The 13,895-nt window shown below is 34.0% G+C and overlaps 3 protein-coding genes across 3 annotated transcripts in view; 2 read left to right on the forward strand and 1 right to left on the reverse strand.

Annotated features, from left to right (window-relative positions):
- Window positions 1-929: 929 nt before the first annotated feature.
- LOC112691914 (isocitrate dehydrogenase [NAD] subunit beta, mitochondrial-like) lies at window positions 930-3,398 on the reverse strand. Its single transcript, XM_025566354.1, has 8 exons — window positions 3,363-3,398; window positions 3,212-3,280; window positions 2,932-3,150; window positions 2,648-2,857; window positions 2,424-2,588; window positions 2,101-2,310; window positions 1,887-2,042; window positions 930-1,159 (listed from the first exon to the last, which is right to left on the reverse strand). The coding sequence occupies exons 2-8, from the start codon at window positions 3,257-3,259 to the stop codon at window positions 1,085-1,087; spliced, it is 1,083 nt and encodes a 360-aa protein (XP_025422139.1). The 5' UTR covers window positions 3,260-3,280; window positions 3,363-3,398; the 3' UTR covers window positions 930-1,084.
- A 3,886-nt stretch (window positions 3,399-7,284) lies between these two features.
- Window positions 7,285-11,004, forward strand: LOC112691850 (B9 domain-containing protein 2). Its single transcript, XM_025566269.1, has 4 exons — window positions 7,285-7,761; window positions 9,563-9,688; window positions 9,793-9,927; window positions 10,817-11,004. The coding sequence occupies exons 1-4, from the start codon at window positions 7,674-7,676 to the stop codon at window positions 10,993-10,995; spliced, it is 528 nt and encodes a 175-aa protein (XP_025422054.1). The 5' UTR covers window positions 7,285-7,673; the 3' UTR covers window positions 10,996-11,004.
- LOC112691805 (tectonic-3-like) overlaps window positions 10,999-13,895 on the forward strand; it is a 9,313-nt gene continuing 6,416 nt past the window's right edge. The window contains exons 1-5 of the mRNA XM_025566207.1: window positions 10,999-11,745; window positions 11,871-12,059; window positions 12,282-12,483; window positions 12,572-12,780; window positions 13,409-13,893. Of these exons, the coding sequence (XP_025421992.1) occupies window positions 11,008-11,745; window positions 11,871-12,059; window positions 12,282-12,483; window positions 12,572-12,780; window positions 13,409-13,893 (1,823 nt within the window). The 5' untranslated portion in view covers window positions 10,999-11,007. The remainder of the gene's footprint in view (window positions 11,746-11,870; window positions 12,060-12,281; window positions 12,484-12,571; window positions 12,781-13,408; window positions 13,894-13,895) is intronic.

Here is a 13,895-nt window from a genome sequence, read left to right on the forward strand (position 1 = left end):
CTCGTTAAATTGGGTACCGAAACTTTTGATATTATGAAAAAATAATTTTAGAATGTATCAATGAGCCAAACCAAAACAAATTAATGACATAAAAGGTGTACAGAGGGTCGTGAAACACTCAACGATTAACCCCGTGCCGATCGACCTTCTACTTCAAGATATGTTGAAGTAATGGCTTATGTTTGAATTATTAGTTAGTCATGATCATTAAGAAATACCATGAAATTTAATTTTAAGAATTTTGGTAGCTGATTTAATGCAACATTTAATGCAAATACGCTAATGGAGATAAAACTGCAGTATAAGACTTCAATGGAATATCATGCAATAACTAAAAGAAAACATCAACCCGTGGGTTAAATAGCGTAATTGAGTGTGATTTCTATTTTTATTCGGTATGCGAGAAGTACATTTATTTAAAATGCATATACACTAAAGTGGTATTTTTTTTAATACAGTACTTTTTAATACACTAATTTTTTAAGTCATATATGTAAATAATTTTAGTGACATTTGAAAGGTCTCATTCACCCTTTCTGGTGCTGTAGTAAGGTTAAAATATGGTAAAAAGATGTAAGTTTTCTTGTTTATTTTTAATTTTTTTTTTTAAATTTAATTCAGAAAATATAGGATTTAGCGTGATCATGAAAAGAACTTGACGATAGATTTTTATATTTTCTATAAAATAGCATTTTCTTCAGTTCATTTTTCTTTATAAAAAGTATAAAAATATATCATCAAGTTCTTTTCGTGTTCACGCTAAATCTTTTATTTTCTGAATGAGATTTAAAATAAAAACAAGAAAACTAACATTTTTTTGTCATATTTCAACCTTGCAGCACCAGAAAGGATGAATGAAACCTTTTAAATTTCACCTAAATTATTTACATATATGACTTAAAAAATTAGTGGAGTACTGCATGAAAAAAAATATCACCCTAATACATTTGTGTTTTAAATAAAGACCCCCTCCCCCTATTAGGTAAGATCAATTTTGAACACACCTTCTTTTATACACATAAAAATAAAATTATTCGCTTTCTATGAGCACTGCTTAAAAAAATATTTGATCAACTAACAATAGTTAGGTAATACTTTTTATAACGGCGTCAGTAAACTCATGAGTGCTGTTTGAACCACCTAAATCGAATGTTTTCACCTAAAAACATTAAATAATAAAAGTCAATATTTCATTTTTTCCTAATTTCATGATGATATAGTAACTATATAATCATAAAATTATCTATAGTAATGTTAAACATTTGTCTAAATCTCGATGAACATAAATTGAACATGTAATATCCAAATAATTTAAAATACTCGTATCTACTAGAGAGTGGCAAAATAAATCAATGTTTTCGTTCGATATATCGAAATCCTGCATCATTTTTATTGCGATGTATTGAAAAAAAATCGATTTTTTCTAATCCAAAGATGGATGTTTAAATTACTTATTTATTTAAACATTTTACAATTCATACATAACATACATACATATAATATAAATACAATTTTTCTTAAAACTTATTAAGGTAAACATCAATATTTTTAAACATCAATTTTTTTGTAGAATATATCGATAAACTTTATGCCCATCTCTAGTATGTACCAAAGAAAAAAAATAGGGTTTTTAAATCTAACTACCTAATTAACTACCTACAGCGCCGTCACAAGCTTTTTCGAAGCTCTAAGCAGAAGTCGTACAATTTCAGTACACCTAAGTATATCTGACCATTCTAACTTGACATATAATGTGTTGAATTTTTATTGATTTTGTTTTAAGTGCAAAGAACTGTAGGAAATCGTCTAAGTTGCCTGTTAGCTAACGACGGCACTGCCTACCAACTGGGTAATTACAGAGATGAAATATATCAGTTGTTATTTACTTGACCAGCAGCAAGCACTTTTTTAACACCCGTAAATATGGCATCGCTGTAATGCTGTAGGTTAACGTGCCTAAGCATTTTTGACGCACATATCAACATAGCTGTTGGATTCGCAATATTTTTACCAACAGCAATTTGGAACGAGTGTCTAGATGCCTGTGATAGAAGGCAACAGTTTATAGTGGTTATATACATATTTTTAGCGAGGTCTTACAGGCTCAAATACGGCACACTCAGGACTGAACGATGAGCTAGCAACAACTCCAGCTCCACCAACTAATCCTGCAGCCACGTTAGTCAATATGTTGCCGTATAAATTGGGCATGACAAGTACATCGAATTGATGAGGATTATGCACTATTTGCATAACACAGTTATCCACGATCATATTGTTATACTTGACTCCAGGATACGTTTTTGCGAGCTGACAAAATAACATTCTGTTGTCAAATTATGTATTTTGTTTGTCAATTCTATAGTGATCCAGTAGATAATAATAATAAAATAATATTTGATTGATTGTATAACGTTTCACACCTCTAAAAAACTCTTTAAAAATAAACCATCTCCAAGTTTCATTATGTTCGCTTTGTGAACACATGTAACATTTTTGCGATTTTTCCTAATTGCATAGTCAAAAGCAAACTTGGCAATTCTTCGCGTTTTTTTAGCAGTGGTTAATTTTAAATGTTCAACAACATTCTAAAAGACATTGAAAACAGTATAAATTTAATGACATAAACGTAAATAATATGCCTTACAGGAACAGATTCGTGTTCAATGCCAGAGTATTCCCCTTCGGTAAGTTCCCGGATAATTACCAAATCTATATCTTTATGTTTGGTACATACTCCAGGAAAAGATGTTATGTGAACTTCATTGGAATACAAATCTAATCCTTTTCTGAGTTTCATTTGAAAGTTATTATTGTTATCTTCAGATGACGTGCCATATGGATTCGTTAATGGTCCCTAAATTGTAAATTATAGATTTTTATTAAATTTGCAACGTTCAAAAATTAATTTTAGAATATAAATAATATTACCATCAAACAAATTTTATTACGATTTATTGATTCGATAACATCTTCTACTTTGGCAGTGCAACATTGTTGTACTTGAGAAAATAATATAGTCTCGAAATCAATCGGGGCTTCAATCGCACTCATTACGGTTTGAACGGATTTCATAAGTTCGGGATACACTCCATCGCCAGGTATTAATGTACATGTAATGCGTTTGACCGGTGAGTTGGTAAGTTTAACCTTCAAAAAACGTAACAATCTTGAAATAGAAAATCACTCAGAATAAATAATATTGGTTTACTTTATTTGATTCGCCAGTAGAAAACGCCCTAGCTTTTAATAACTTCATTCCGACACTCCTGGCGGTGTCCTAAAAAATATTAAAAATGTGTTTAGCTCTTCTCAATTAAATTTGGATTAGGTCAGGTCGAATAATAAGAAGAAGACTTTACTAGCAACGGCGACTTCTGTAAACAATTATTGGCTGCCAATTCATTTTGTACGAGCTGTACACAAAAAAAAAAAAAAAATACTCATTAATTTTTATCAGAAATAATGTAAAAAAATCACGATTACATTGTTTATTATACATGCATGAACATTTGATTATTATAACAACATTAACTCGTCAAATCCAAATAGTGATTATTTTTTTGATGGTTATTGAGGGAGACCTCCTAGGTCATGGTAATTTTTTTTAAAATTTTCTTAAAAAATAAACATGTCATATTTAATTATAAGAACAGTGTTTTAATGTTTTAATTTAAAAGATTTTATGGAATGGGATAGCCAAATAGCTCCGTTGATGGAACATTTTCGCTATTAAAAAGTTTTAATCTTATCACTTTATGACATAATATTGTTACGAATTTAAAGTATAAATAATTAACCAATACATTATTTTGTATAGTCCAGAATGCCAGTTAAAATTATGTATTCATAATTAAAATGCTAAAGATAACCGTGTTCATTCATAAAGTTATAAATCATTTATTTTCAACTTTGTGTTGTATAATTCTACAACAAGATATGAAAATATAACATAAAAACTTATAAATTTGTTCGGTTTTTAAATCAACTCAATAACTTAATGTCTCCAATTTACTTTGGTTTTTTTTCTCTTATCAAATATGTGTTTTTTAATTTTAATTTTAAAAATATTGATTTACTTTGTTCGATTCGCCAGAAGAAAATGCTCTCGCTCTTGACGCCTGGGTGGCGAGTGTCCTGGCGTTATTCTAAAAATTATTAAAAATGTATTTAGTAAAAATGTTTCTTATTTAATTATAGCCTAGGGTGTTAAAAAATTGTACTTCACCAGCGATAGACATGGCTGTAAACACCTGGTTTCCATTACATTTTGAACGAACTATGTAAAAAAAATTTGTATATTAATTTCTATCAAAAACAACGTAAAAATGTAATGATTACATTATTTATTTGATTAAACATGCATGAACATTTCGATTATTTTTTTGTGCCCTACAAATAAATGTGTAGCGTACTATACGAGATCGTAAAACTATTAAATGATTATAATGTTATTAACTCGTCACATTCAAATAGTGATTGATGTTTTGGAGGGTTATTTAGGGCGAATGAGATCTAGGTCCTAATGATTTTAATGTCCTGATTCAGCCAGAGAAGAATATGTCGGTAATATCGGTATATAAGATAGACGAGTGCACATTTCTGATCACGAACTTGTAAGGTGTCAATTGTTATTGATGGTGTGAGGAAAACGTATGGAAACTGGTGTCAAGTGTTATTTAAGCGTTTTACAATTTGATTGTAGTTCAGCTACGAGCTGAAAGTTGAACGATATGGGATATGAAAATGAATAGGACCGTATTGGCCCATCGGGCAACCGGGCAGATGCACCAATAATAATCACATGATAACTTTATGAATATGGAGCGATATTGAGTACTATTATTTCTCATTAACAGGTATTCATGATGTTTTCAGAACTACGTCACTCTAAAATGTTAATTGTTTTATGAAGACAAAATTTTAATATGTATCCACTGTCTAGATAGCTTTTGATAAAAAGTAATGATGTTTAATTGCTTAATTTATAATTAAATGGTAAAACTGAAACACCTTGTATCAGATAGATGTAGGGAGTGTGTAAGGAGGTTTTATCACTCACGGATCACCTTGGGGTGAATAATCTTAGCATTCCCGAGTGTTGAGACTGAACGTGCGCCTATGATTTATTGGACTGTGGTGATATCGTATCGAAAAGAAACGACTAGTACTCATGTTGAGGCCGAACTGATTACTTAAATTATGAATATTATAACTTATCGTACTTACTCTGTTCTGCAGGAGCTTGATTCCACTTTTGAAGACAAACATTTTTAAAATTAAATATTACTTGGAATTTTAAATAGAAATGTAAGAAAAATAGCTGACTCGTCAAACTTCGTACGGCCTAACAGTCGATGAATGGAGTGTTATTTTTTAGCTAAATTTAATTTATGATTTTAAATAACTAGTTATTTATTTTTCAACTCGTAAAAATAATTAGTCGTTTCTATGTAGATATAATAAGAAAAAAAAATTTCATTGTGGTCAGTGTATTATAAAATTCCTATAAAATTCCACAGTTCTGTCCTTCGAGAATGTATATTACATTTTTTATTATTCATATAGTAAATGAATAAGGTACAGAGTTTTATGATCCTAATTATTATAAGTAATAATAAATCTAATCATAATTTCAAGTAATGAAATTAAAAAATATATATTAAATATTAAACCAGAATGTTCTGTCGATAGGTGGGAATTAAAAAATAAGATCCTAAAAGCTATTATTATTAATATTCTTACAGTATTACAATGTATTTTTAACCTAGTTATTACTACTTGTGTTTTACCACATTCATTAAAAATTACTATCATAATCCCGTTACCTAAACGTTATTTAAATAAAAGTGATTGTACCAATTATAGACTAATAGCACTTACAATAATACTTTCTAAATTCATAGAAAAATGCATCATAGATAGACTTTATAACTTCTTGGGAACATGCTCAATATTTTCCAAAAACCAATGTGGCAGTTATAGGATTTTTTCTAGATATGAAAAAAGTTTTCAATTCGGTTGATCATTCAATAATGTTAGTCAAACTAGAAAAATATGGTATCAGTGTCCAATGGCGCCGACTTGTATTTTATTTGGTTGAGCAAAAAATAAACATTTTTTAATACCAACATCCAAAAAGTTAGACCAAAATAAAGACAGGTTACATGATTAAATGATTAGATTGTAAATTTAACCATCATGAAGTCTCTCGCAATTTATCACTCCAATTTCATCTATTAGGTAAGTACTATTCAGCAGTAGCGTGTCTGGGAGGGGGGGGTAATGGGTTATAATCGACAGCCCGTACTATTTAGTCTATTTTAGAATACGATTGTTAAATGTGCTGCTTAAAACAGCACATAATAATTATATAAATGATAATAATAATAATATAAATTCTGATCGAGTAAAATGCCTCATATTTTATCATAAATCAATAATCATACAGACTGGAAATGATAATTATAAATTAGGTATTAATTATTACCTATTTACCTTACTGATTACGTACTTCATAATGGTTTTAGAAAAAAATACTCAATATCAATTTGAAGCGTATATTAATATAGGTTTAATTATTTAAATATTAAATACGTTATTAAAATTATAGAAATGTAAAACAAAAAACAGTTTATTTTTTAAACAACTGTTATTAAAAAAAAGATGTTTCAAAAATGTTTCACGGAGCTATTGGTAATTTAAGTAACTATCTTAAAATGTTTAAAAGATGTACTTGCATGCTGTATAATCACTTTTAAACTCTGAGAATCGAGAGGCGTTTAGCTCCATCATGTGTGCGAAATAGATATAGGTAAATGTCAACGTACGTCTTTATATTTGATATGGTATAATGACATGCATTGATAGGCGGATTACTCTATCGCATCATAGTATCCTACCATCTATAGATCGACTGTCACTTAATTTGTACATTCCTAAGATTTACTAACTAGAGTGTAAATTTATCCGCCCAACTCACTCCACACCCACCCAGACACCCACCACCATAGTGAAATAAAGGGGCGAACTGCCCCTTAAAATTAAGTGTTCGGCGCCACTGGTATGTTGTATATATATATATTATTGTATAAACGCGAGACCCTTGGAGACACGAGGCTCCGGGCGAGTGCCCCGTTTGCCCTGCCCTCGGGACGGCACTGTAATAACAGTGTTTACTGTGGTAATCGTTTTTCACGATCAGGTAAATGGTATGTGTATCGTTTTTTTTTTTTTTTTTTAATGTCCACGGGCGATCGCGGTTACGAATCTGCTCCGGTGAAAACAGCCACTGTCACCACCGTCAGCTCCCGGCAAAACGGCTCGGGGGCAGCTGGCGCGCGTCGTCGTAACGTTTTGTTTACTCGAACGCACTTCTGGCGGTCGCTCGGCAACCGGGACCATGGTGCGATTCGTACGCGGAGCACCCCCGCCGCGGTAACGGGCGCAGTGCACGTCCAAAATCCGTAAAACGATAATAACAGGTCGCGCGTCGACGGTTGTTCGTTTGTTTTCACTGCGTTTCCGAAACGTATTCCTCGAAAACAATAATATTGTAACACGTTCAACGTCGTTTTTTTATTTTTTTTCTTAAAAAAAAAAAAAAAACATTTTATTCGCGCGCGAACGTGCTGCAATGACCGCGGCGGTATTGACGTTGCGGTCGCGTCGTAATGGCTGAGCTTTTTGTCATCGGACAGCTGTGCAGCGCCGAGCAGTTCCCGTCCAAGAGTCTGTTTTGCAAATGGAGCGTACACGCCGGTGAGCGAATCGTTATTATTATTATTATTATTATTATTATTATTATTATTAATATTATTGTTATCGTTATCATTATTATTATTATTATTAGCAGGGCTCGGGTCTTAAAGCATTTTAAATCAATAAAATAAGTGCTTTTTCGAGCACTTCAAAATATCATTATGAGCACTCAAATAAGCATTTAAAAAACATAAATGTGAACACAAACATTTATTAAAAAAAAAAAAAAACTACCTACCTAAAATAGGAAATAATTAACAAAAATTTCGACATTTTCTTTTTACATAAACTTGATAAAGTAGTAGACATATTTTTAAACTGTGCTGAATATATAATTAAAGGCTACAAAAAATAATAAAACAAATCGATACAGTCCATATTATAATTTTTTAATTAAAAAACCAAAAATATAAATTAATCTTTATAATATAAAAAAAAGTCTAACTTTAATTTTTGAGACATTTTGCTTTATTGTTTACAGATTTTCCGAGAAATTTTCTGAAAAATAAAATGTAAATGATATTTATAAATAGTTGAAAAATATCTAGGTTAGATCTGGTAATCAGAAAAACAGTAAATAAGCATTTTTTTTTAAAAAAATCGTCAAAGAAGGAAAGTACCACTTTTTCAAATTTTATAATTGAAACGTGTTATAACATGACATACACTTCCATAACTCTTTGCTATATTTTATGTCAAACCATTAATATAAGCAAATGCTTTAAGTCCCAAGCTCTGATTATTAGTATTATTATTACTCATTCGGAATATTAGGCGCACTCGCGTACCGGAAGAGTTCGTTATATATTTTTAAATTAAAAATATTATAACTTTAGGTATTATTTTCAACAATTGCTTCGATTAATATAAAGGACGTTGAAGTTTTTGTAAATAAAATATTCTTCAACATTGACTGAAAAAATGTTTAACATAAAATGCAAATTTTTCATATTTTAAACCTCCCAAGAATCGCGCCCAGGGTGTAGACACCTTTGTCTCTCCCCCCTTGCTACGGCTCTGATCACAATACACATTCTGTCACCTTTGCACACGTGAAACTTACTCTTAAGTTAATGGTCGTGTTCTGTACTCGCACAAGTCATGACAATACGTCGCCACGTTATGTTCGCATATCATATTTTGACGTTTTAAATGAAACTTGTATTATTTTATTTAACGATCACATCTATAAACAATCGATATTCACACATACATTTTCATGATATTATAAATTATTGATATAATATATTATTATACGGGCTAAATTTAATATTTGAATGACGTAATTACAGTTAAACTATCCAAATGGGTATTGGGACAAAATATCATCCAAATGATAATGTACACTTATTTTGCGACAACAATGTACAAGTTAAGAACTAATAAAATAAATTATTTGGATTACCTGAAACCCGTGCAAGTTTGAATGTAAATCCAGGTATTTGAACAAGTTCCATTATTTATAATAATGGCAATAGTTGTCACGCAATCGATAGTGGCTTCATTTTTTTTTTCAAACGTCATTCCCAGTGAATAAATATCACAATACCCTTGTGGCACATATAATATATATGCACACAGTCAAAAAGTTGTTTGTCACGCAAAAGTAGGGATAAATAAATTTTTTTTTTTAATTTACATTTTACAACCAATACAGTGAGTGGCTATTGATTTCCACGTTTAAAGTACCGAATCAAGATAAAGTATTAACTTATATTCATTATGTATTATTTAATACCTATTTAAGTCGTGTTGATGAGATAGAATTGATCGTTATCGCGTGATACGCATACTTGTGTAGGCACTAATTGGAAAATTATATCCGGCAATAAAGAAGGGCAGACCCAAGTGGATTCGCCGTCATATGATAACTGTACCTGGTGGTGTCATCCGATCGACATTCATTTCGCTTCCAAAGGAATTCAAGGTACTTATACATACGTTTTGATCGATTGAGTCGACTTAGTGACGAAAAAATAACCACTGATCGATTTTTTTCTAAAACGTCGACACACTATTTTTCATGTTAAGGCTGGCCAAAGTTTCACGTACAAGTGTACCACTACGATAGTTACGGACGCAGTGAAATTTACGGCTACGGGTTTTGTTACGTACCGACTACACCGGGAACGCATACAGTAGATTGTCACACTTGGCGGCCGATCGGTAAGTATAATAATATTGTTTTTGACCTGTTGGTTTTAAGGAGTGATTATTTGATTTTTCTTTTATCACGATACCACATTAATTAATTTTAACATATTTCTAAAAGAAAATTTAATTACTATGGCTTTACCTTTTTCAAATAAGATTGGTGAACGATACTGTTAGAATATTATTTACAAACAGAATCAGTATTATAATCTTAATAGGTTTAGATATCAGTATTGTACATGACGGTCAGCATTTTATCAACAATATGAGTGGATCTAGGGGAATACTGGGGTCAAGTGCCACCCTCATTGGAAAAAAATAAAGTATATTTAGAAGAACTAAATAATAGATTATAAAAATAAATGTTGATAGTTTTAGTACAATACTGCCATATTACTTTTTGGAGGGTCTAAACTCCTTCAAAATATCCCTACATACGTCTATGATCATCTATATTAAATAATTTCACCGATAAAGTGCCACCTAATCGTAAATAGATGCTGAATCTGTTTTTGATCAATTATATCCAATGATTTTTATTTTGTGCCATAGCTTTTTGGGATCTATTATTACGACGCTCATGTAACCATTTTTTCTGACTATCATTATTTGTATACAATCTCTTTAGACGTACTCAACATTCGAATTCACGCTTCTATTTTTAGGATATTTACAACCACTGTAGAGTTAACTACACTTAACTTTATTGCTCTACATGTCATGAAATATTCGAATCACTGCATCAGTATCTTACCAATTGCATTTGATTATTTGGTATAGTGAAATTTTTCTTAGTTTTTCTTACGTAAAAGAATACCGTACATGCACATTAGCGTGTTAGGATGTAATTAGACGCGAAGATTTTTAAGAGACATGATGTTTTCTTTTAACTTTGTCACAGGTAATCTCAGGGACGAGTTTCGTAGGTTCTTCCTGGGTGGTGGCGCTCAGCTGAAAACGCCAGATTTCGTGTATTGCGGCACGGACCGGTACCGGTTGCACACGGAATCTCTGGGCACGGTACGCTTCCGGTTGAACGTGATCGCCCGGAACTTCCGCAGGTACGGAGTAGAACTCTGACGGCGAACCGCGATGATGGTCGGGCGTCGTCGTCACGTGGTCACGGTTTTCACTGTGGCGCTTGTCGTCGTGGTGTTTTTCGGCGTAAGTGCTTCGAGCCAAAACGCCAAGGACTGCGCGGCCGATAAAACTTGCACGGAAGATCCGAAAAGAACGATGACGACGACGATAGAGCCGAAAAAGGCTTCGACGACAACGACGACTACGATGGATCCGAAAAAGTCTTCGACGACGACGTCTACGATGGATCCAAAAAAGGCTACGACGACGATTACGATAGAACCGAAAAAGGTTACGACGACGGCGAATCCGAAAAAGGCCGGTACAACTATAACGGCCAAAAGTACGTTAAAAACGCCTGCAGCCGTCTTCTCGACTGGTAGCGACGGTGATGGGGTCCTCCACCATTACAACACATCCGGAAGAGATTCCGATTACAAGTCTGCAGATCTAAAGGAAATAGTCGTGTTAGACGTTCCCGCGACGGCCGATGCCGATAAAACAGTCGACGGTTTGGGAAACGCGACCGTTTCCGCACCCGGTGCAGTCGGTGTCAAACCCGACGTGAACACGTCTACGGAAATGACTTCGTCGACCACCGTCACTAGTGCCTCCAAGACCACGGTCGCCACTCTCACTAACAACAGCATCGCCGCTAACAGCACAACCACGGAATCGACTACAGTCTCACAGCTGAACATTGGTGTCGTACGTTTCGTCGATCACGTTTATTGCGCCTGCGATTTAATCGTGAGTTTTTATTTTCATTTTTTACCAAAATCTGTCGAGGAAAACTTAGTCTCGCACCAGATATATTTTGTCTTTAACATAAATTTTATTATTAATACGTGATGTCATTTACTACGCGTGCACAGTACTACAGCTGTGACATCAATTGTTGTTGCGACGCTGATTGCACGAATCACGATTTGAAGACGTTCACCATGTGCTCCGATCAAGTCAAGTCTGACGCGATAAAACACGAATCGATTCTATTCGATTCCTCGTTGTTTTACGTGGTGATCGACAACGTGCCGTCGGATTATTTTTATCCCGAAAGAGACGTGAGTACCGCGATAACGTGCATCGTCATATACAGTATATACATATTTATTATACCTAAAAAATATAGAAATTTTCGTCATGTACACGCATATCGATTGTTGTGTTCGTGGTTTATCATCTGTAACTAACCCCTCGTCTGGTTTTCGAAGTAGAATCTACCGAAGCACCGCGCCCAAAAGTATAATAAAATTAATGTGTTTTCGTATTACCACGTATTACAGGCAATTCAATCGGAATCGCGAATCGGAGCATCGCTGCGTGATCGAGACGTGTTCACTTGGTACGACGAAAACAGCGGTAGATCCATCGCGCTTTCCTCTCGAATGGATTCCGTATACAACAGCTATGACCTTACGTACAAGTCTTTGCGCTGGATGTATACCGTCGTATCTGGAATCAACTCTTCGGAAACCAAAACGTTCAGTCAGTATTTTACCAACATTTATTACACACACGTATTACGGTGCTATAACGCGTAACATACGAAATAATAATACATTTTTTGCTGTAGGCTTAAAGAACAGTGCGTTAAATTCACTTTGCTCCGTCGAACAACCGGTTGAGTATTTAGTGACAACAAACACCAGTTGTCAACTGTTTGTTCCGATTTTGAAAGATGTTTGCAACAATCGTTCATGGTTGAGTTACGAACGTCATTTTAGTGAAAAAGGGCTTTTCAAGGCGGTGCAGCCGATCTATAGCGGCGATAAAAAAACCGAGGTAATATATATTTATAATGAAATATATGCATTCATATAACAATCAGTCATCAAAAGCGTATTACTAGCCCAAAACCAACACGTTTATCGTTTCCAAATGATTAATAATAGTTTCTAGAACTGATAAGTGCTAGTATTATATTTTGACAGTATTCAATTGTGAACACTTTAAAAATATAATAGATTTAGCGGTTTTAAATTGAATAAATTATTCAAAGAAAAAAAGGCAAAACATAATCGTGTTACTACTACAGTTATTTAGGTTTAAACGTTAACATAGAACCTATAGCGATATATGTTCTGTTACTTTTCACGATAGTAAATTTTATTGAGTATCTGTTATCGATTTAAATGCACAGACCTGTATATACTTGAATATTTTATAAAATTTGTTTGATAATGCATTTGTTGGAGATTTAATTAACAGTAATAATTAAAAGTATATATGAATAGTACTATTTTCAAAACAAAGAACTACTCTTAGTAGTAAACGAACATTACAAAAATTAAAATCCCTTTAGATTTCTAACCTAACCTAATAATTGATAATCAAAAGGGTATCTTAAGAATATATACTTAATGTCATTAAGATGGACCGTTGGACGATTATATGATAATATTATGTGTAGAGATTTGGGTTGGTGGCCATCCGAGCCACGGCGCACCACCATTGTGCCTCGGCTACCGGATCGCCATACGACTGCCACGTTCATAAAGCCGAAGGCGACGGCGACGACAACTTTCGACCGCGTCACCATCCCGTGTACGTGGACGGGGTGTGTCACCGGGCCGTGGACGCGATCGAATACCGGGTCACGCACAACGGGACGGGTGGCGTGCGCAAACTGGACGTGTACTTCTATCACCGGGACGTGACGGACTCCGGGCGACCCATGCATCTCGGCCAGACGTTCCACGTACGTTTCAGCTGGGCCACGGCTGGGGCGCGGGAACCGTACGCGCGTAGCGGCAAACCCGGTTACGCGACCGGAAGTCCGGTGCTGGTGACCGAGGGGTTGACCAGCCCACGCCCCAGGCCCATGGACCTGCCCGAGCCGGACGCGTACGGTGCGTGCGATCGCGCGGACTTCGCGCCCGGACGACACCGGCCGCGGC

The sequence above is a fragment of the Sipha flava genome, unplaced genomic scaffold (assembly GCF_003268045.1).
Source record: "Sipha flava isolate LNK unplaced genomic scaffold, YSA_version1 67_pilon_pilon, whole genome shotgun sequence".
Taxonomy (NCBI): Eukaryota; Metazoa; Arthropoda; class Insecta; order Hemiptera; family Aphididae; genus Sipha; species Sipha flava.

Excerpts from the sequence above, each read along its gene's own strand:
- LOC112691850 (XM_025566269.1), top strand. The coding sequence starts at position 7,674 with ATGGCTGAGCTTTTTGTCATCGGACAGCTGTGCAGCGCCGAGCAGTTC. Across the intron at positions 7,762-9,562 it reads CAAATGGAGCGTACACGCCG|GCACTAATTGGAAAATTATA; the intron begins GTGAGCGAATCG and ends ATACTTGTGTAG. Across the intron at positions 9,689-9,792 it reads CGCTTCCAAAGGAATTCAAG|GCTGGCCAAAGTTTCACGTA; the intron begins GTACTTATACAT and ends TTTCATGTTAAG.
- LOC112691914 (XM_025566354.1), bottom strand. The coding sequence starts at position 3,259 with ATGAAGTTATTAAAAGCTAGGGCGTTTTCTACTGGCGAATCAAATAAA. Across the intron at positions 2,589-2,647 it reads TTGAACACGAATCTGTTCCT|AATGTTGTTGAACATTTAAA; the intron begins GTAAGGCATATT and ends AATGTCTTTTAG. Across the intron at positions 2,043-2,100 it reads AGTGTGCCGTATTTGAGCCT|GCATCTAGACACTCGTTCCA; the intron begins GTAAGACCTCGC and ends CTTCTATCACAG.